General features: G+C 41.1%; 1 protein-coding gene across 1 annotated transcript in view; it reads left to right on the forward strand.

Annotated features, from left to right (window-relative positions):
- The window catches only part of HCN1 (hyperpolarization activated cyclic nucleotide gated potassium channel 1), a 319,381-nt gene that overhangs the window by 181,352 nt on the left and 115,872 nt on the right, over window positions 1-22,157 (forward strand). Inside the window, exon 3 of the mRNA XM_045839971.1 lies at window positions 4,371-4,532. Within this exon, the coding sequence (XP_045695927.1) occupies window positions 4,371-4,532 (162 nt within the window). The remainder of the gene's footprint in view (window positions 1-4,370; window positions 4,533-22,157) is intronic.

Below are 22,157 nucleotides of genomic sequence, written 5' to 3' on the forward strand. Positions count from 1 at the left end.
TCTAAAAGATACGTCAAGTCATGCAGGTGCAGATTCACAAAGAGAGCCAAAAAAATTCAACCTCATTTTATACCTTAAACATCAGAATATTCTTTGTCAAGAGAGGCTTTTCTGGCCCATTTGACTTCCTTAGTGTTGCTTTGAAAAGAATACTGCGGGTATATTCCAAGCCCAGAATAAATATCGAGGTTATAGAAGCAGTCTTAGCCCACGGATGGTCCCCGCCTATGAAGTCGAAGACGGAGGACGGGTCACTGCGTGCTATGAAAAGTGTTAAATTGCTCTTGGCAATTTTTGTGGTTAAGTAAAACACGGGAGATTGAATGGTTTAGGATTGATTGGGGCCCACTGATTTCATAGGCAGCTTATTAGAGTGAGAGACACCTGAAATCAGTGTCTAGGAAAGAATTTAGAAGCATTTGAAAAGAACTCAGCAGATTTATGAATATCTTCCATTAGAGCATTTTGGGATTGGGCCTTTTAGAAACAGCATGGAACATGCATTGCTCCTGGGAAAATATTACAAAAACACCTGGTGAACAATTTTGCAAATATTAGGACAGGATTGGGGATCCTAAATCAAATTATTTTCATCAGAGCATTCCTTAGTTTTGGAAAGCTGATTGATTAGCTATCCTCTCTGGAGTCAGTAGGCGCCAGGTGAGCAGAATTCTAGAACCGTCACGGTGTAAAACACCGCGGGGCATCTGCGGTGCGACCCTCCCTCCCGCTGGGGTCCCACGGACAGCACGGTGTCCAGAGATGGACCATGCAAAGCACCAGCCTTCCATCGACATGATCTGCAGTCTAGATTTTGATGACAGTAAAATCAAAGAAAACTTATTTTTTTTCAGTTGACTCTATTTTAATATTTTTAGTTGACTCTTAAAAAGACCACTGAAAATCATATTTTTGAAAGTTAAACATTTTTGTTTATGCTATTAGTTGTCCCAATTTGTCCCAATTTTCCCCCTTTGCCCCTCCCCCCAGCCCCCTCCCCCCACCACTTAAACGCATATTGCTAATGGCCAGAATGACCTTTTCGCTATTCATACCCTGAGAACTCAAATCAGGTTTGGAGTCAAATCACTGGGAAGATTGAAAATAATTAATTTTAATTCTCTGATTTAACACACAGAAGCAAAAGCTTCACATTCTTAAGATCAGAAGAGATTACTTATGCTATTACTGTTTAATGCCTGCAATATTCTTATTCACCCATTTAGCAAATTACTGAGTGTCTTCTATGATGTTATATTGGTGTGAAGTCATGCTTGCAGGAAGTAGTATTAAATAATTGATTTAGGCAGAAATTTATTGCTCAAGGATGTTCACCTTGCAGATGGAAAAAAAAACAGAAAACATTAATTAATCAGTGGTATGGTCTGCTTGATCAGGAAGTTGGATGAAGTTGCACTTAGCTTTTTGCTACAAGCTGCCCTTAGACAATAAAAAGTTGTAGCAGTGTATAAATTAGACCAGATGCTTGCTTCTTGGGTTTGCATGACTCTCTACAGATGTATGGGCTCCATAAAAAATGGTCTTCTCAATCCAAATATTCTGTGGGCAAGGTTTCAGCAGGACTGTTGATAATCTCAGCGGCTGGTGGTCAGAGTGGATGATGAATTACAACAGCTCAAGAGACAACCAGATTGGTGCCCGGACCTACACACATTCATGTGCGTTTGCATCTAAATTACCACTACGTACTTTATCACACCCTTCTCCCAGGTAGATAAATCAGGGTGGACGCACATGAGTCTGACTATTTGAAAAGAGCCTCTGATACTAACCAGTATCAAAAGAGCCAACTTGCTTCTTCCTCTTCCAAAGTTCGATTTTGGGGTAGCCCCATAAAGTGAGGTCACATTTGAACATATAATGTTAAAGACCAAGGGGGAGACTGTCTGTGAAAGTCAACCATGTGAGTTATTACTGAGCACTCTCTATAGTAGACTTAGTATATAAATCTTGGGCTAGTGTTGTATGCTAGCATTGCGAGGATGGGACTGGAAATGGGGGACAGGAAATGCTTAATTCTAGGTTTTGTTCTGTTATTATAATACAACCATAATACAATAGGGGTTCAGTAATCACATGGAGGAAGAAAGAAAAGGAAAGAAAAGAAAAGGAAAGTAAAGAAAAGAAAGAAGAGAAAGAGAGAGAGAAGGAAGGAAGAAAGGAAGGAAGGAAGGAAAGAAAGAAGGAAGGAAGGAAAGAAAATGTCTAAGATGTTATAAAAGACTTTATTTCTCCAATAAATTCCTTTATAAAAATAGTGGTTATGTTTCTCTGGAAAACATGTCAATAGGGTTTTCCTAAAGGAGTGAATGAATATTAGCATATTTTATTTTAATTCACCTCAAGATTTCACAAAGAAAGTCTAATTCCATAAAAAAAAGTGGAAAATTCATAAAATTCAGCTCTGCTCTGAATGGCCCTAGCCCTCTATAGCACCCCAGGTCTCACACTGCAGCCTGGTAACGGGGTGACAACCGCTGCGTGTATGCTTCTCGGTTACAGACTTGGGCGGAGAGTTTCTGATCGTTACTGTGAACTTCAGAGCATCGGGTTGAAAGGCGATTCATTTCTTATTTGATCCAGAAGTTTATATTCTGTCGCTTTACCCTATTTTCAAATAATGCAATACTTACCCAAAAGACATATTGAACTATTTTGGTGGGAAGTCCTTAGACATGAATATAGAATTCTATTACTAAACACAAACATTAAATCCATGCTGATTTTTTTCTACTTTCATAGTAGAGACTTTTTAATTATGTTTTACTGTATTACTTTTAAGGAGAAAGTATCGATGAAAATGTTAATATAATTTCCATTTACAAATTCAGTCGCCAAGAAATGTCGCAGGCAGCAACATCAACAGGACTTTTCCTGTGGGTCTGCCAAATACAAAAACAAACAGAAAAATAACTTAGAAGAAAATGAAAGTCTCAGTGTCTTTGTAAACTATGCGTACAGCGGTCTGACTATCAAAGTATACGAGATGTTGCCTTTCAACCTAGAGCCCCAGAGTCACTTCCAAAAGGAATTCAGACCTGTGCGTACGTAAAGCAAGATTTTTTTTGTTCACTATAATTACTGTGTCAAAAGGAAGATTGTGCCCTGGCTGGCGTAGCTCAGTGGATTGAGCATGGGATGTGAACCAAGGCGTCACAGGTTCAACTCCCAGTCAGGGCACATGCCTGGGTTGCAGGCCACGGCCCCCAGCAACCGCACATTGATGTTTCTCTCTCTCTCTCTCTCTCTCTCTCTCTCTCTCTCTCTCTCTCTCTCCCTCCCTCCCTCTCTAAAAATAAATAAATTAAATCTTAAAAAAAAGAAAAAAAAGGAAGATTGTTGAAAGAAAGAGTGAATAATACAAATGCATCAAAGCGGAAAACAGTTCACTGAAGACAGATGTTGGGGTTTTATAACAGGGAAACTCCCCCTGTCCCATCATTCCCCTCTCTGCACCTGAGTCAGCGTCTCCCCAGAATGACAGATATAATGACAGAAACCACTGGTATGTGGTTTCTAAATCAACACGTACGTTTTGGGGGGTGTTTTTCTATTTCTGAGATAATTTTACAGTACCTGTTGTCCTTACTTTAAGAACTGACTATTCTCTTGGCAAATTATACAAAATGTGGTTCTAATAAGCATCTCAGGATATTGTGTCTGTGCATTTAGCCATATTAAACTCATGAAAATATCAGTAAAAAGGTTCATAGGAAAGAGTAGCCTATACTGTATAATACAAATAATAAAAGTGGAAATAATCTTAGTTTTCAAGAAACTGTTGCACAACTGTTTTTTCACCAAAACCAGGAAACAGTTATCTCAAAAGTCACTATTTGATATTTGCAATACAGCTAAAAGTTCACTGCAATTAGTTCTCCATCGTACTGTATGTTTTACAATTAAACTTCACTTGTTAATCATTTTTATTCCTTAGCTTATTTTTCTTTGCCCTTCAGCAAATCCACTAACCTAACAAGGAATGAGACACGAGAAATGGGTGGCCATCACTCGCCAGTCTTGCTACCTTGTTCTAAAGCAGCTTTACTAAAATGCTCGAAAGAACAGTCAATGAAAAGGACTGGCAAAACCGATGTTTTCAAAACATAACTGGACATTTAATGCATTCACATCCTCTCTGCCCTTCCTGGAGAACCCACAGTTGGTTGTCATCCAGAGTAAAGACGCAGGAATGTAATTCTGTTTCTCTTTGTAAAAGTCCTTCCCCTATTTTATGAAATCACGGCGTATAGTGCATAATGTCAATGGGTACTGACATTGGTGGTGTTCTTGACTTAAAAAAAAAACAAACCTGTTTGTCAGCGTTGATCGTGTCCATCTGTCCGCAGATTTTCCACATGACCTACGACCTGGCCAGCGCCGTGGTGCGGATTTTCAACCTCATCGGCATGATGCTGCTGCTCTGCCACTGGGACGGCTGCCTGCAGTTCCTGGTGCCGCTGCTGCAGGACTTCCCGCCCGACTGCTGGGTGTCGCTCAACGAGATGGTGGTAAGTCCCGCGCGCGGTCCGCACTCTGCGCATCCACGGTTTCCTAAACAGTCCCCGGGGGTCCCGGGGGTCCCGTGAGAGGGATCTAATTCTCCTCCGCAGACGTTTAGAGACAACTTCCTTTTGCTTCCATCGTTGTCGAGCCAGATGTTGTGTTTCTTTTGTACAACAGAATTTTGTTTACACGAAATGTTCCTGGGGAGGTGTATGTTGCAAATCTATTTTCAGGTATCTCACTCGGTGCGTATGGAGACATTTTATTTCAAAGGTACGCATGCAAACGTGCACACATACAATCATAGCACAGCCTTCTTTTAGAAAGGCTTACTCCTTGGCATAACTTATTTCTTTCCACTTGATTTTAGCATGTACCATGTTCAGGACATGCAGTGCTAAGCACAGTTAAACATGCAGAAACACATGCCTCAGTAGGAAAGCAGAGGAGATACGTGTGATGATATCTCAGAGAGTACCTCTTCCTAAGGAGAGCTTCATGGCCAGGGTGCCCTTTAAACTTTACCCGAAACAATATGTAAATATAAAAAGTCTGCGAGGTATACATTTGATTTATAGGGTATATCCACAGTCACAGAAAGTTTGAGAGCATACGTTCTGATCTACATAGTGCAACACTCACAACGGAGTTGAAATAGTGAATATTTAACATGCATACATATGTTATAGATTCTTCTATGTAAATTCTTGTTTTCTTCTGGCATTGCATTTTATTTCTTTATGTCTTTATGTTCAATTTACTGGAGTAACATTGGTTAATGATGTGTAAGTTTCAGGCATACAATTTTATACTATATCATTCATGGATTCAGTTGTGTGCTCACCACCCAAGGTCTAGTCTCCTTTCATCACCTCGTATTCGACCCCCTCTGCCCTTTTACCCCACCCGCCCCTTCTCCCCGGTAACCACCATTTCGTTGTCTGCGTTTATGAGCTTGGTTTCTTTTTGTGTCTTTGTTCGTTTGTTGCTTTTTGTTTTATATCCCACACATGAGTGAAGTCATATGGGTCCTTGTCCTTTCCTATCTGACTAATTTTACTTCGTGTGATGCTCTCTGGATCATTCATGTTGTCACAAATGGTAATGTTTCATCTTTTTGTGGCTGCGTAGTAGGCCATCATATAAACATATTACATATATGATCTTCTTTACATGACCAGTGAGTGGTCAAAGAGCACTTACATTTAACAACGCGTTGTTTAGCCATGCAATAGAACAGCCTTCTCTTATGTATGGCATTTATGGCAGGTAAATTTTAAGAGAATTTCTCAAGAGTGTATCTTCAGCAGATATCCAATACACTTTCATTTCCCATAATTTTCTATTATTAGTTTCTTGGCTTATTATTGTAGAAAAGGCATGGACATCTTAAAAATATTCATTTTTTTCTAATAATTTTATCTTAGGCTTTGTATTGGAAGGAAAGTGGGGTTTACATGATTACACTTTAAGAAGTATGGTCTGTTTTTCTTTCTTTTTTCTTTTCTTGCCCACCTACTTCCCTCCTCCCCCTCCCTTTCTTCTTTCTTCCGTCCCTTCTTCCTTCGAGCCCTAACATTCACCAGGATGCCTCCCTCATCTCGTCCACTCTGCTGAAACATCTGTGCTTTGCAGAAGTCTCCCCTGGCCACCCTACTGACATCTATCACTGCATTTGTTGATGTTTTCTCTTTAAAATTTCAGCCACGTGCATGTGCACACACACACACTTATGTGTTGTTCATATTTGTCTGTATTCCCCACACTATCATGTAAGTTCCAGTGGGTCAAAGACTTTGTCTCGTGATTCTGTCCTTCGTCTCCAGCACCTAGAACAGTGCCTGGCACAGTCAGTTCCCTGTACCGCCGCAGTCACTGCTGGGACTTTATTTGAGAAGTGTTCTGTATGGCAGATTCCAGATCTTAAGAACAGTGCTCACTTGTCAGATCTGTGACATCTCTTTGACTATTGATCTGTCACTTTTATTTATCGACGAGTGTGCAAAATACAAAGACAGCATTAAAATATTTGGAGGGAAGGAAAAAGCCACAGGTCTGCAGTGACTGAATGAATGGTATAGAAACAGTCACAGTACTGCCACAAGGTGATTTGTTCTTGACACCAACTCATAGTTAAGACTTCGAGGGATTATTATTATTTTAAATTGTCCCTAGGTATCTTTCAGAAAATAGCAATTGTCTTTGTCAAAAAAGTATTTTGGATATCCATAAAGTACATATAATTGTATAATTATAATGTAGGGCAATCTACTGCTTATTGCATCTAGCAATAAGCATATTTAATGAAGAAAATGTTAATGTTTCAGTCATTTTTCTTTAAGTGTCTTTGCATGTGCTCATTTGTTTGTGTGTTCAATGTATCATCATTAAACCTTTTTATGAGCTGGAAAACATCTTTCCTGATTTTACAATTTGCTTCTTGGGTCTTTTTACTCTTGGCTGAGGGTCTACTTCTGAAACTGGATTATTTTCTTTTTCATTTATTTAGCACTCTTTCTATGTTTAACATAGAGGATAAAAAACATGTAAGTCTGCATTCAGTTATAAAGACCAAAAATATGTGAAACTGTGACTATTAGTGATAAGAAGGAGGCAAAAATCATAAAAAAGACATTTTTGTGCCAATAGAGAATCTTGATGGTGTTATCAGACTTTGGAGGTACCATCGTCTACCCTAAAGCTATTGTGTTCTAGAAGACTTTTCATCACAACAAAACAAAGCAAAGTACATTTTCACAAAGAAGAGTCATAAAGGAAAAGGGAACACTCAGTGTAAGGAAGAAACACCCCACATTCATATATCATGCTCGCTGCAGACAAGCCCCTGTGCCTTGAAACATGCTGTCTCATTGGGTCCTTACAACAACACAAAGAGGTACACACCAGCATCTCGCATGTCACAGGTTAAACTAATTATCCTCTGTTGTATGGCTAGTGTGGATTATAGGGCCAAGATTAGAATGCTTATCTACCTGACTCCATCATATCTGTTCCAAACCACATTAGATTATCTTGTGTTATATAGATTACAAAGAACAGTTAAAAATATTGAGGAGGACTGAAAATGGAAGGTGAGGGTTGAGTAGGACAGGGGAAAATAATGGGGGGAAATAGGGACAACTATAATTGAACAATAAAAGAATTTGAAAAAATAATAATGAAAGATGAAAGCTTTGGTCACAGCAGACCAGTTGCAGTAGAAAGTCACTGGAAACTCAGCATTTGAGCTGGAGCCTGACTTGGGATGTAGGTGTAGGAAAGCAAATGCAAATTGGAAGGCAGAATTTGAGAAGCCAGATCAGGATGAATGCAGAAGGTGATACTAGCTATTTTTGATTATGGGGTTAAAAATCATGCAATGTCCATTTCACATTGATACTAAATTATTTTTGACAAAGTTTAGCAATTTTTTTGTGCCTTCCTTTTTCATGTCTTGCATTTTAAATGATTTATATCCTTAAGTATTATTTTAAGTCTTTCTTAACCATATTCATATTTATATCTATATTCTTATCTCTATAGTTTTAGAAATTCTTCTTAACCACATTTGCACTTATATCTTTACTTCCATCCATATACAGTTTAAATCCTCTTTAACTGTATTTACATTTATGTCTGCATCCTTATCTATAAAAATATGTCATTAGCTAGTTACCCATATATGTCCTGTGATGAGAAACTCAGAGTCCCTGTTGTAACTATACAATATCTTTAGTGGGTAATTTGTTCAATATACTTATTCTTACATGAAGAGTTTGTAATCTGCATTTTGTTCCATAGAAGTAGGTTCTGTTTCTCTCAGGCATTTCCTTATTAGTCTTTATTAATTCCTCACTAAGACAATTTTTTAAATGTCATTTTTTTAAAAAGTCAAACCAGTCATCATGGAGGTATGTGACTTGCTACTTGAACTGGGATTAATCTTGCCCTGCATTTGTAATATTTGCTTCTGGGTTATTCAAGAATTGTTTGAATGATGGAATGGTATCTGAATGAAAATCCTGGATTCATCAGATAATGAATGTCTAGTATAATTAATTTTGAAAATCTTGTCATTCCCAGGATATTTTGTGACTACAGTTTAGGTAGAGCGCACAGAGATGGTGTTAGTTCACTGTTCAAGCAATTAGAGGTACTGGTTTTTGGGGTTAAATTACAAATACCATGACATATTTATTTTAAGAATCTAACTAAGGAAGTGGGAACTATGACACATTTGAACTTGCATATGAATTTTGATGTAACTCAGAGAATGACCTTGCAGAATAAATGAAGAAGGATTTGTAGCTAAGTGATACATTCCCAGAGCCACGTTTCCGAGGCTGAAGTCTGCAAGTTACTCTCAGGGAGCCCACAGTTTTCTCCCGGCGACCTTGGGAAGCTGGGCAGTGGTTTGAAGGGCTCCCTCGTAAGCACATTGTGACTTTTGGGCCAGCTGAGTGCCCTAACTGTGGAGCCCACATTGCTTTTGTAGTTGACGTGTGTTGTGTCATGAGGTGCTATTTAAAATAATTCTGGCTTATGGGCCAATAAGTAAACAATCCATTTAGTCCAAATGAAAGCTAAATGATACATTAAATGTAGTGCAACATTTTCACCATAGTCAAAAGGAGAAACGGCCGGAAGACTTAATCACTCATTACCTACATAGTGCACAGTTGCACTGTGTTAAACTTCATGCTCCATAATAACTAGTATGATAACAGCACTGTAGTTACATTGTATGCAACTATTTGGTTTCAACAAAACGTCATCACCCATCACAATAAATTCACACTAATATATTTTTGTTATTATTTTGTTAGTATTTGCTTTGTAAATGTCTTTGTTTTAACTTTACAAGACCCATAACAATAAGAAACATTTCTATTTAAGCCTACCAGGAGTCATGCATTGTGTGTTATTTTATTGTGATTTGAAGGAATCCACCCATTATTCCATCCTGAGAGATTCCATTCTGGAGGGCAGGGAATATACCTTATATGTATGCACATGTCACACAGACCCTGTGCCAACCTTACATCCATTGCTGATGACATAAATAAAATGGGAAATTATCAATAGCATTTGAAAATTATGTATAAAGGAGTTATTATATTATACCTTTTAAATGTTATTCTTTGCATGGTTTTTGCTTTAGTAATTTGTATATCAAACTGTATCTTCAAAAACATGTAGTCACGTGACCAAGTCACAGGCACTATAACATACACAAAATTCAGAAAGTCCAAATAATTAGTGAGCTTCTAATGCTCTTCAGTTCTATGTAAATAACAGCACATTTCAGGAAAAAAGTAAGACGTGTAAACCATACTGTCTACCAAAATCAGAGAAAAGAATAGGTACGAAATGACTGCAAGGGTCTAATTAATCAAATCTGTGTAGAGAACATAGAGGATTTGACTGGAAGATCTAGGTAACTACCCAGTTGTATCTTCATCCCAGTCATGTGGCGGGGCCACTTACTGATGACCAAATAGTGGCACTGTGCTCAGTTCCCAACTCCCTTCCCGTGGATCGGGGCCCTGCGATGGTCATGGTCAGAGGCCTCTGAATGGCTGTGTTAGTTCACTCGTAGGTCCGTACAGTAGAAAGCTGGTCTGTGACCCTCCAGGCCCTCTCCAAACGCACCCGTTTTTATTTGTCACCCGGTACATAGCACAGCTTATCCCTCCTAACTCGTCAAGACAGCAGAATAGAAAAGGGGCAAGCTGGCAGCACCGATTAGACACATGAATCCCAGAACTGCCTCTGCCGCGGAAACGTTTGTGATTGCAGGCACATCACGTAGGTCCCCTGTACTTCAGCTCTGAAACGAGCGTGTATTTTTATCCGTTCATTTAGGTGATCTCCCTGAGTACCAGTCCGTGCCAGGCAGCCCGGAGAAACAGTAAAGAACGAGGCAGAATCTCTCTCCCCGCAACGCTTCACGTTCTACCAGGCTTTAGTGAGACAGCTTCCTTCTAGCTGCTGAAAACCAAGAGGTTATCAAAACGTAGACTCGGCCCCGAGGGGATTTATAAATCCACAGAATAGGGAATGACGTGCCGAAGCCATTTGTGCGGATTTGAATCGAGCCCCCGAAATGTGTGTGCAACCCCCAGGCTTCGGCACCAGGGGCCCCCCTTCAGCCTGCTACATCATGGCCCCTTGCAAATGCAGCCTTTCATACAGCTCTTTTAAAAATGTTCTCTCATTCAGCCACCCTGACCGTGCTGCTTTTCTCGGATTCACACCACGGCGTGCGGGGGGCAGCCTCGTGTGGACGGAGACCGAGGCTGTGAGTGGATGGTATAGACTAGAGAGGCTGGGTGGCGTAGTGGGTGGACATTCATGTCAAGTGCTATCAGCTGGGTTGGGACCAGGGACCTGCAGCAAAGCGTGGGGACTGAGACGTGTCCGTCACCTCTGTATCAGTGATGGTGCCAGTCACAGCAGGTGTGCTGGGGGCTGGGGTAGAAAGAGCTGTTTGTCGGTATCTACTCCAAGTGAATGATTTGAAGAAAAAAATATATATATCATTCATTTAAAAGCTTCCATACATAAGGAGAACATCGAAGGCTAGGGTGATTAGATGATCTGTTGATATTCTAGCAGATGTCTGAAGACAAAATTAAAATTGGTTCACTTAGTTTTACAAAGTCCAATGCACTACTTAGATCATGATTGAAAAAAATATATACCTGAGATTACATAACTAAGAAATGAAACTAAAATATCTTAATTGGAAGTATATTTGTTCTCTCTTGAGGTCTAGCAGTGTACGTTGGATCTGTAGTTCTATAAATTAGAAACTGTGTTACCATATTCTTGATTTTTTTTCCTAAATTGAATGCATTGCCTTAACGGTCTTTTTTTAAAAGTCCTGACAAAAAGGTAACTAATTTGCTGACAAGTCACTATGTAGCTTTAGTGAAAAAAAAAAAAAAAGTGCATCCGTTGGTCCTGTGAGTTACCATACAAAGTAGGTCAGCAGCCTGCTGAGTGCTGGGATTCTCCTTGGTCACCCCGCTTCTGCCTAATGGCGAACCGGCCTGGTGACTCTCTCTCTCTCTTGGGTACAAACACAACCTCATCGCAAAAGAAACAGCTCGCATGCTGTGTCCTTCCTTCGCAGACATGCACTCATTTATGGGAACAAACATATGGAAATAAGTGCTAATCTGGTATTTTGTTTTCACATGAAATATGCATTCCGGAAAAGCGTTGGCATGAATTAGACTTCCATATAAAGAGGGATAAAGGATATTACTTAAATTACATGCTGGCTGTGACTACATTAAGTTGCCTTTCCAGTACCAAGACCAATACCTAAGCTCCAAACATGTTTGTTCTTATATAGGCTAGCTCTTAAATGTCAAGAATCAAATGGCTAGAAGAAGCACTATTCATGCCAACTAGCATAGGCAATTTATCAGGTAGGATCTTAAGAGTACATTCTAGAATTATCAACTGTCTTCTCTTTGCTTTGAGGGTACAGAAATGGGTCCTGCGTGACCAACACCTAGAGACCCTTCTAGTGTTACCAGCCAGGTGCCTCGGAAACATGGCTCCTCCTAAGCCGGGTTAAAAGACACCTTGCCATCCCGTACAACCTGCTATCTCATAGTCTGTGTGCAGTTATGAGCACAGCCATCTGTGGGCTGTAATCACGTGTTTTGATTAGCTTGATAATGATGAAATATTACCTAAGAAAATTGGAGAATTCACCATAGCTTTGTCACGCAGAAGAAGATCTAAACAAGGAATGATAACATATTCTCTGTATTCCAGGAGGATTTTCTAGGATATGTCATAAGGCCAACAAAATGTTTCTCTAAATATATTCTAAAGATAAAAATAAATATTGGTTATCATATTTGCTCATCATGTCCACCAGCGCCCCTGTGTTAGCCTTGGCGGCTGCAAGCAAGGTGCTGCCCTAGTGTCCTTGTGCCCGCAGGTTAGGGAAGGGCTCCTAGGGGAGACATCTTTCATTTCGATGGTAGAAAAATGAGGAGAGAATTCAGAGGGATGATCTCAAGTGGCCATGAACTGTAGTTTTGTCCTTTCGATGATTTAAAAAACATTATTGTGTTCTAAGTCTAGCTATTGATTCATAGTCATAAAAATGTATTGAGTTACCCTGGCTGGTGTAGCTCAGTGGATTGAGCGCGGGCTGCGAACCAAAAGTGTCGCAGGTTCGATTCCCAGTCAGGGCACATGCCTGGGTTGCAGGCCACAGCCCCCAGCAACCGCACATTGATGTTTCTCTCTCTCTCTCTTTCTCCCTCCCTTCCCTCTCTAAAAATAAATAAATAAAATCTTTAAAAAATTTTTTTTAAATAATTTATTGAGTTAAATGGAATGAAAGGGTGCTTGGAAAGTACCATTTCAGGTGGGAGCCGTGACTAGCTCCCCACAGCTCCCAAACTGAAGCTAAAGAATTTGCCCTCCATTCAGTGAGGATTACGTTCTGTCCACCAGTTTTGTATTTCTGCCCTCAACTAGGTCACCAATTCTTAAAGAAAAAGAAAAAATAAACATTTGGCACAGGTCACTCATCAGTAAACATTAGGGAAATGAAAGTAAAGGTTGTATTAATCTTCAACATTTAAGGAAGTCATTCTCCTGAAGGTTACATTCATTTTTATTTGTCGATGTTATTATTTATAACATCTATAATTTTTACATTGTTTTGAGAAAATTAAAATTTTTTAAAATTGCCCCTTAGAAAAGTATGGAAAAGAAGTTAAAAAACATATAGATTTTTTATACAAGGAAACATACAAATATAGAAACCTTGTAAATAACAGAGCTCGATGAGGTTTGTATATGAAAACTCACGAGAATGCCATGGTGTAACGTCTTCTGATGTATATCTCTATCACTTCATTTGCATCCTAAGGCCTTCTGTGAACAGGCTAATTACCAGAGTGGCTTAGTGTTCTACAGGAATGAAGTCACCCACAAATTGAAAGGGAAACAAAAAGATGGATAAACACATTTATTTTGTAGGAAGATGAAAGGAAAGAGAGAAGAGAAAGCCAAGTTGCTAATCCACTCAGGGTGGGTTTCCTTTCCTCCTGGGCCACAGAGTTTCTGCCCAAAGCCTTTCGGTAACAAGAGGTGCCTAATTATCTCTTTGAAATGTAAATGTTCATTGTTATCTGCTTTTCTTCCTGAAATGATGCCTTTGCACTAATTTAGATCCATTTACAAATTCATTGGTATGTTAGATACATTGGGAACATTGTGACATATCAACAATTAACCTGGTTTTCAATAATCACTTTTCTCAAAGAACTCACTGGATTATTTAACAGAGTACTTAAGTATTAAGAAAGCATTCAAGTATACCTAAATATCGTATGAACCTATGAAGAGTGTGCCAGAAAGAATGGAACTATGCCATATTGAACAAAAGAGATTTCATTACTTTTACACATAACCTCTTCAGTGGTAAACACGGGAAACTGAGGCTCCTCACTCTGCCGTGTGCTTTTCTTTGTAGTAAATCTTTCACCGTGCAGTGGAATTTACTTCATAAAACCACATCACGCGTTAGAGTACATCACTGATAAGTACTTTGAGAAACTTAGACGTATGTGGCTCCTGTTCAATAAACTGTTAACATCTTGTCTTATAAGTATTTATTCTATCTCTATTACTAGTAAAAAGGAAAAGTTTTCAATGATAACAAAAATATTATTCTAGGTTAAATTAATCCTTTGCAAGTTTCCACTTGGAGCACCGTATGAGAAAAAGATAGGCTTACTGTTTAAGTGGAAGGAAGGAAGAAGTTGCATAGTTCACAACTGACTTCAGCAAAAATAACGTCAACCCTGATATAATTGTGATGCATCTGCTTGTAAAATTGCTGATCATTTTTATCGCAATCAGCCTATGGAAAACTGAACCTGCAGCCTCCTAAAACTGCTTATGCCTTTATTTAGAAATAAAAGAGATAATGAATAAGTTCATTCATCCTGTCTATGAATCTTAATTGGTGAAATTACATTTTTTAGAGGATGCAGAGCAAACCTTAGTGAGAAGGGTGTTAAAGCTATGTGAAATAAACAGCCAATTAACCAAATATCTGTAACCCATATCATTAATATTAATAAAATATAACTATTCAAAGCCTTAAATAGTTTTTTTTTACTTAGTTTCCCATAGCTTGGTGCAGAAGAGTTCAATGGCTAGAGAAATGGGGAAAATAGCTGAGATTTATTTTAAAAATAATTCTACTACAGAATTAATGCAGGTTTAGCCCAATCCAGTGGCCTGGGCTATGCTTCTTTGTCACATACAACCGTTGAATATACAGTGGGCATCCAAAAAGTCTTGAGTATCAAATAGTTATTTAATATAGTTTATAATATTCCATTTACCATGACAGGAAAGGGAAATCTTTCACCAACTTTGGAAACCAAAAAAAAATTCTCTATTATTTTCAGGGTGAACTAAGTTCATAAGAATAATCAGAAAACTTTGTTCTCTAAAAATACTATTTATAAGTTTGACTGCACATAGAAAATTCTTTCAGAAGCATAGGACAACTTGAGACTGTTAAGTGCAATTAGCTTTTGAAAAACTAATTCTAAAAACATGAGGGTAAGTTGATCCAAGGGTATTACCCAAACCTTGTCTGACCTAAGCAAACTGATTTCTAGATGAATAGCCAAGTGCAATACCTCCAGGAGCAGCCTGGTGACACAGACCTGCGCGCTAGACCAAGTGCAGCACCAGAAGCAGCCAGGGAACCAGGGACAGGGCTGTTCCTGAAATCCAGCTGATAAAGGTGTGGAATGAATGCCCAGTGATGCCTGGGCATCACGCAGACCCTTAGTTTCCAGCCTCTGAGATTAATCCAAGTTCGTGCATAGGGTCGAAGCCAGGGAGAAAGGCTATGTCACTGCCAGTTCCAGTCTCTTCCTGCAGACTCGGGCTCGCACAGAATTCCTCCTTCCTCCCCCACGTCCGAAGCGGGAAACCCAGTTAGTTAAGGACAGACACCCGGGGAAAACGAGAGGAAGGGAACTTGCGCACAGTAGTGGCTCGGTCTGGACTTGTCGACTGCTTCTATCAATTTGGATTGCTTTTACGTGAATTTAACTGGCTTGACAATTTGTCTGAGTGATATGATACATTATCAAACAGCTATGATTTGAAGGAGCTGGCCCAGGAAACATACATAAATAAACACTTCAAAGACATGCCAGTTGCCCTGGCCGGGCGGCTCCGTGGGTTGGAGCTTGGTTCCACTTCCCCAAGGCTGCAGCTGCCATCCCCGGGCAGGCGCAGGCGAGAACCCATCAGTGCGCGGGTCCATAAGTGGAACAGCGAATCGGTGCTGTCTCCCTCTCATCCTTCCTCTCTCTCTCTCAAGTCAATAAACAAAAAAAGACAAGGCAGTTTTAGGATTCGGCATTGATTGGGAGAATTCTTGGTCACGGCAAGGGAAAAAAATAATGCATTTGCAGTTATGAAAAACTACAAATTCACCATGCAGAGTTGGTTGAGAAGGGTTTTCTCAGCATTGAAGACGGTGTCTTCCTCACCTCTCCTGCTGCCAACTGCTGAGAAATACCTGGTGAGCAATCCAGTAACGAATACATCAAGATCTGGAACTTGCCTGCAGCTGCAGCCACAGTAACATGACTCAGGGGGCCTGCAGTTCAAGCTTTAGATTCTAAATATTCCAGATAAAGAAGAGCTTCATGAATGACTGGTTATGTGCCCTGACTGGTGTGGCTCACTTGGTTGGGTGCCATCCTGCAAAGTGAAAGGTCGCTGGTTCGATTCCCGGTCAGGGCACAGGCCTGGGTTGCGGGGTCAGTCCTCGGTTGGGGTGCATGCCAGAGGCAGCTGACTGATGTGCCTCTCACTTTGATGTTTCTCTTCTTCTCTTTCTCCCACCCTTCCCCTCCCTCTAAAGATAAATAAGGTTATTGGTTATGTAACATCACCCTTAGGTAAGTGATAAAATAAAAAATATGCCTAGTGTCTTAGAAATGTATCATAAGAGAGATTTCTTCAGTTGCATGTAGTGCTCAGGCTGGACTGAAAAAGACTTGGAGGTGTATTGCATGTGCCATCAGGTGTAACACCCCTCGCCCCATACCCCAGGATTAATTTGCATCCACTGACTTGCATTTACTTAGGATGCACTAGTAGCATTTATGTAGCATGTATCTACCTACCTACCTTCACACCCATTTATTTTTTTACTTATTTTAAAGATCGTATTTATTTATTTCACATCCATGTGAACAGAAACATCAATCAGTTGCCTCTCTTACGTACCCCGATCGGAGACCAAACCCACAGCCCAGGCAGGTGCCCAGATGGGGAATAGGTGCCCAACCAACTTAGACACACTGGTCAGGTCTATTTCCTTATTTTTTGAGTGACTATTTTTATACCTGCTTATGTTGTGGGAAAATAGGCTGATAAGAAAACAATGTCTTGCCCTCATGGCAGTCTCCTTGTCTCAGAAAAAAATGGAAACTAAACAGCATAAAGAGCCATAGAAGATTACTTCGCACAGCGCAAATCCTATTCATAAATCTAAAGCAAGAGAACAGAATACAGTGACCCGGGTCAAGCAGACCCACTTATGACAGAATGCTTTTCAGATGCCATCTCTGAACAGATGGCGCTGGAGCCGAGAATGCGAAGAAACGAAGGCGTGTGTAACGCAGGTGTCTGGGAGGCTAGGAGCCCGGGAGGAAGGAACAGCCTGTGTGAAGGTGACTGGTGTGGCCAGAGCAGAGGGATGGAGGAGAGCCCAGATGATGTCGGGAAGACCCCCAAGGGCCAGCCAAGTCCCAGAGGGTCTTATAGACCACGTGAAGAGTCCGGGGTTTACGCTCTGTGAAACAGATCGCTCGGTGAGCCCCAGTGCTCCGAGCTGAGAGCCCCTTCCAGGACGGGAGAACCCAGAGGAGGGAATCCTGGTGTCTCATCGACAGGAGAAGCTGCAGTGCCAGGCACTGAGATGCGAGCGTGGGAGGCAATGCCCAAGTGAGTCAGCAACAAGCCAGTGGGTGGGGCGGCAGCAGAGTCCAGAGCAGTGCAGGGCTGTCCTGTGTGTGATGGAAGCCGGACAGGTGGGCACACCACCGCCCAGCAGCCCGGTGAGCTCCACCGGAGCCAGTGAGGTCTGGTAGGGGGGCGGCAGCAGCCCCCTCCCCCTGGGAGGGCCAGAGAGCGCCGTGGGCTGTGTGATAAGTCAGACTGATTGGAAAACACAGGACACATTCCCTAGCATTGCGGGTGGCAGAGGGGCCTGAGTTTCTCTGGCCCCTAAGACCTTAAATTAGGTATAAATATTAAGCAGACCTCATGTTACTCTAAGGCAGAATAATTTAAGTGGATTCATTATTTCATTATGCTAGGCAGTCAACAAACACTTATTGATTGTCTGCTCTGTACCAAGCACTGCTGTAAGTACCATTACCCTGCCCTGGGAGTCCTACATTGTAATTGAACTTGGTACTATAAAAGGAATAATGGAGTCTTAGCTTGATTCCTCGAGTATCATGTTTAGTGAAGAGAAACCAAAACAAATGTTTGATGTCTGGCAGTCTCACACTGTTAATGATGTTGGAGCTCTTTGATTTATGTTTCTTTCATCATTATTTGAGAGTTTCAACATTTATTCCAAACTGAAGCTGATTTCATCTTTATTATATTTTTTCCGTTACCCATTAGTCCCCTTATACCCCCTCCCCCCAGCAGTCACCACACGGTTGTCCATGTCCATGAGTCCTTTTTCCGTTTTCCTCAATCCCTCCACCCCCTGGCCTCCCCGCCCCCGACCACTGGCTGTGATCTCCTCTCCAGCTATGAGTCTGTCTCAACAAGTTGGCTTGTTGGACCCATCTGTTCATTAGATTCCACGTATGAGTGAAATCCTATGGTATTTGTCTTTCTCTGACTGGCTTATAGCTGGTTCTTCATCATAATAGATGTAATGATATCAAATGTTAGTGTCTGGTTTTCCTTTTTACCTTCCTTTTAATCTCCTTCGATGCCTTTACTTCCAGGAAGTCCTGTGAGAGCACTCTGTGTACTTGCGTTGTTACCCAATGAGCACATCAGAAATCCATTCTAAAAGCTGCTGCAATCATAATAATCAGGCCCTGTGGCTTTCCTGTCCTCCTCCTTTAACTGGAGAGGACCTTCCACGCCCTGTGAGCCGTGTTCTGTGTCTCGCTGTGCTTGCTCAGGGACGCGGGGTACCGGGAACACACAAAACAGAACTCTGTGTTTAAAGGGAGGTTTCAGTTTGACTCGTTTGCTTCTAAAAAGACAAGAGATAACATTTACAATATTTCATACTTTAACTTGCTATCATTTTTTTTCTTTTGATAGAAGAGAAAACTTACCAAAAATATTATATCACTGTATGAAATTGGAAGGCTTAGGGATCATTTAGGCCATTACATTTCCCTGGTAATGACATACTTTTCTTATCTGAAATTTGATTTCATCAAATGTGCACTATAGCCGCTCTGATATGTATATGGAATTATATTAGAGAGAGAGGGAGAGAGGGAGATTTCTTGGAGTATTATAATTCAGTTTCAGGAAAAATGTTACACTCGGGCCTCCTTTTCGTGTTTGTCTCCTCTCTCCATCACCTGCCACTCTCCTGAAGAGGCCACGCTGCACTTAACTGACAAGGAGAATATTTCGTAGTGACCTTGCAGGAACATTTTAATGGACTGCTGGTATCTGACTATGTAAAAGAATCGATATATTAAATGGGGATAGTGCTTTAGTAAAAGTGTAACGACGAGGTAAGAATGCCCCTGGATTATCAGCTGGAACATGTCCTCTAGTTCTGCGGGGGAGTGACAGGTTTTCTGACAAAGGGAAGGTGGTCGTGGAAGCTGAGGCGTGTTCGGAACATCGTGGAGCTCACGCGACTGCTGTTGCGGTCAGGCATTGGATAGCTGCGTGTCATCACTTTCACATGATGCGCCTTCTTCCCACGGCTAGGACTGGAAGAATCTCATCAGTCACTATCGTACCCCAAATTAAAGGGAGCATTCTTCTGCTGACTTGGTCCTTTATATTACATCGTAATTGTGTCTACTGTATCTTAGGATCCCCTACATGCACGTGGTCTCATTTCATCTTGACCAACTCAGAGTGCGCATGGCTAACGCCGGTTTTACAGTGAGGAAGCCAGAGGTCTGAACCGTTAATCTCTCCCCTATAAGCTGTCCAGCTGAGGTTTAACCCAGGTGTGCCCATTTCCAAGCCTCCACGGCTCTTTACAGGCTTACCTCCTTTGTCTCAATGTCTGGGACTCCATCAATTATTTAGTGTCTGAGTCATCTTCGGCTGCTGTGAAAGGTACCTCGGGTTGGGTGGCTTAAACAACAGATATTTATTTCTCACGGATCTGAAGACTGGGAAGTCCAAGATCAGGTGTCGCATTACAGAAATAAACAATTCATAAGATTTACGTTACACACCATTTCTGAATAGTGTGATGAAATCTTGTGCTGTCCTGCTTTGCCCCGCCCAGGATGTGATTGGCCCAGCTCATGCAACTGTATACACTACCTACCAGTTAGTCACTTAGTAGCTGTCTTAGTTGCCGTACCCAGTGTTCTGGTATCACACTACTTGTGGTCAGGTAACCCTTATTTTGCTTAACAATGGCATGTTCACCTAACTCTTACTGCAGTATATTATTGTAACTGTTCAGCTTTATTATTTGTTATTGTCGTTAATCTCTTCCTGTGCCTAACTGATAAATTCAGCTTTATCATAGGTATGTTTGTCTAGGAGAAAACATAGGCTGTATAGGGTTGGTACTATCTTTGGTTTCCAGCATCCAAAGAGGGTCTTGGAATACTCTACTACCAATAGCAGGGACACTGTATAGATAGTATGAAGATAAAATTTCATTATTTTTCTCTTCAAAGTTCAAAAACGCAACGATGCCCACTCCATTGGGTTGTAGTAAGATTTATAAACACTGTCTATAAATGAGCACATTTGGCATATGGCCAGCACTCAAAAATATTAGCCATTAGCAATGTGGTCCTCCAGTGCCAAAATGTAGCAAACCGTCTGTATTAAGTCCATCTGTGCTTTTTTCATCATCGCTCAGACTTTGGCCAAATATCGCTCATCCTACACCTCTGCATACTGATGATTCTCTCATTTACTTTGTTCTCTGGAACATGTCAACCCTCCCCCTCCTACTTATATATACTTTAACTTCTGTTTTCTGTTGTTTTGATTTCTTTGGTTTCATTTTCCCTCTGGATTCGTCCTGACTAAGTTTGTTGACTGTGCAAAGAATAATAGTCTTGGTTTCACCTCGAATGGCTGCCCAGGGATGTTCCTTCCAGAGTCGCGTTAGCCTTTTGCGTTGACACAGTGCTGGGGCACACAGGGCGGACTCCAAGTGGCTCTCCAGGGATGTTACCAATCGACCATAAACTTGTACACCTTTAGAAAAATAAAGGTGGCACCATTTTCTTCATAAGTCATTACTCTGTGTCACGAGGCTCAAATATTACCTCTATAAATCTCTCATAAGCGACTTAAAATGTATTTTTTATTCTCTCCAGAGAGGTGAAAAGGACTCTGTTAATTGTAACCTGATGCCCGCTCTTGCATGAACTCTGCTGAATACACCTTATAGGAAATGAGGAGGTCACCTCCAGGTCTCTCTGACACAGGGACACTGCTCCAACGTGATTTAGCTAATCCACCATGCCTGGGTTAACCCTCCCCTACCAATCCCATTGGGTAGGATTGAGGGGAAACCAACAGTCTTTGCAGTTTTCCTCTGTGGGATATTTTTTTCTACTTGAATTCAGTTAGTTGAGCACCTACAATACACCAGAAATGCGGCTGGTCTTGCACGCATGATGAAGAAAGAAAAGACGTGTTTTCCATCTTAGCTTCACATCAAGTAAGGAAACCAAACAGTTTGAAAAACGTAAGCTTCTTGAACCTTTTAACCTTCAGCAGAGCACCTAAAAATTGCACCCACCCTTCACCAGGCTAGCCACCGAAGAGGAAGTAGGGAGAGGAAGGAGAGCAGACGGCCGTGTGCCTCCGCGCCCGGAGACAGTACTGGACTAACGCCTGTACAATCTTCACTGGAACCCAGGTCAGCAAGTTGTTGTGCGTGAGTGACGTCTCTGAGGATGTCATGGTGATCCGTGCTTTTTCAATGAAAACTTCCTTTGCCATGAAATAGAGACTTCGGTCAATACTCGAGTTCTGTTCTACTGTAACTCATTTCATTGTGCAGAGATTTATAAAAACAAGACATACTGGGTGATTTTTGTGTGTGCTTGTTTCCAGCTAGAGGTTAAAAAATATACTTTGCATTTGTAATTGACCCGATTCTTACTCACGTCGCCGCCTGCTCTCTCGCCCTTCTCCCTACAACCTCTCTCTTGGATGCCCCGGTCAACTCCGCCCCCCGCCGCGGCTTCCGCTGCCCTCCTTGCGGTGCAGCCACACATCCCCACACCCCCCCTACATTCCTTGAGGCTCTCAGCTCCGCTCTTGCTGTCGTGTGCCCACAGCTACTGCCTTCATAAAGTCAATAAGGCGTGAACTTAATAATGCATGAAAGACAT

The sequence above is a fragment of the Phyllostomus hastatus genome, unplaced genomic scaffold, assembly GCF_019186645.2.
Source record: "Phyllostomus hastatus isolate PE091 unplaced genomic scaffold, TTU_PhHast_1.1 phas_contig_329, whole genome shotgun sequence".
In the NCBI taxonomy this organism is placed as follows: domain Eukaryota; kingdom Metazoa; phylum Chordata; class Mammalia; order Chiroptera; family Phyllostomidae; genus Phyllostomus; species Phyllostomus hastatus.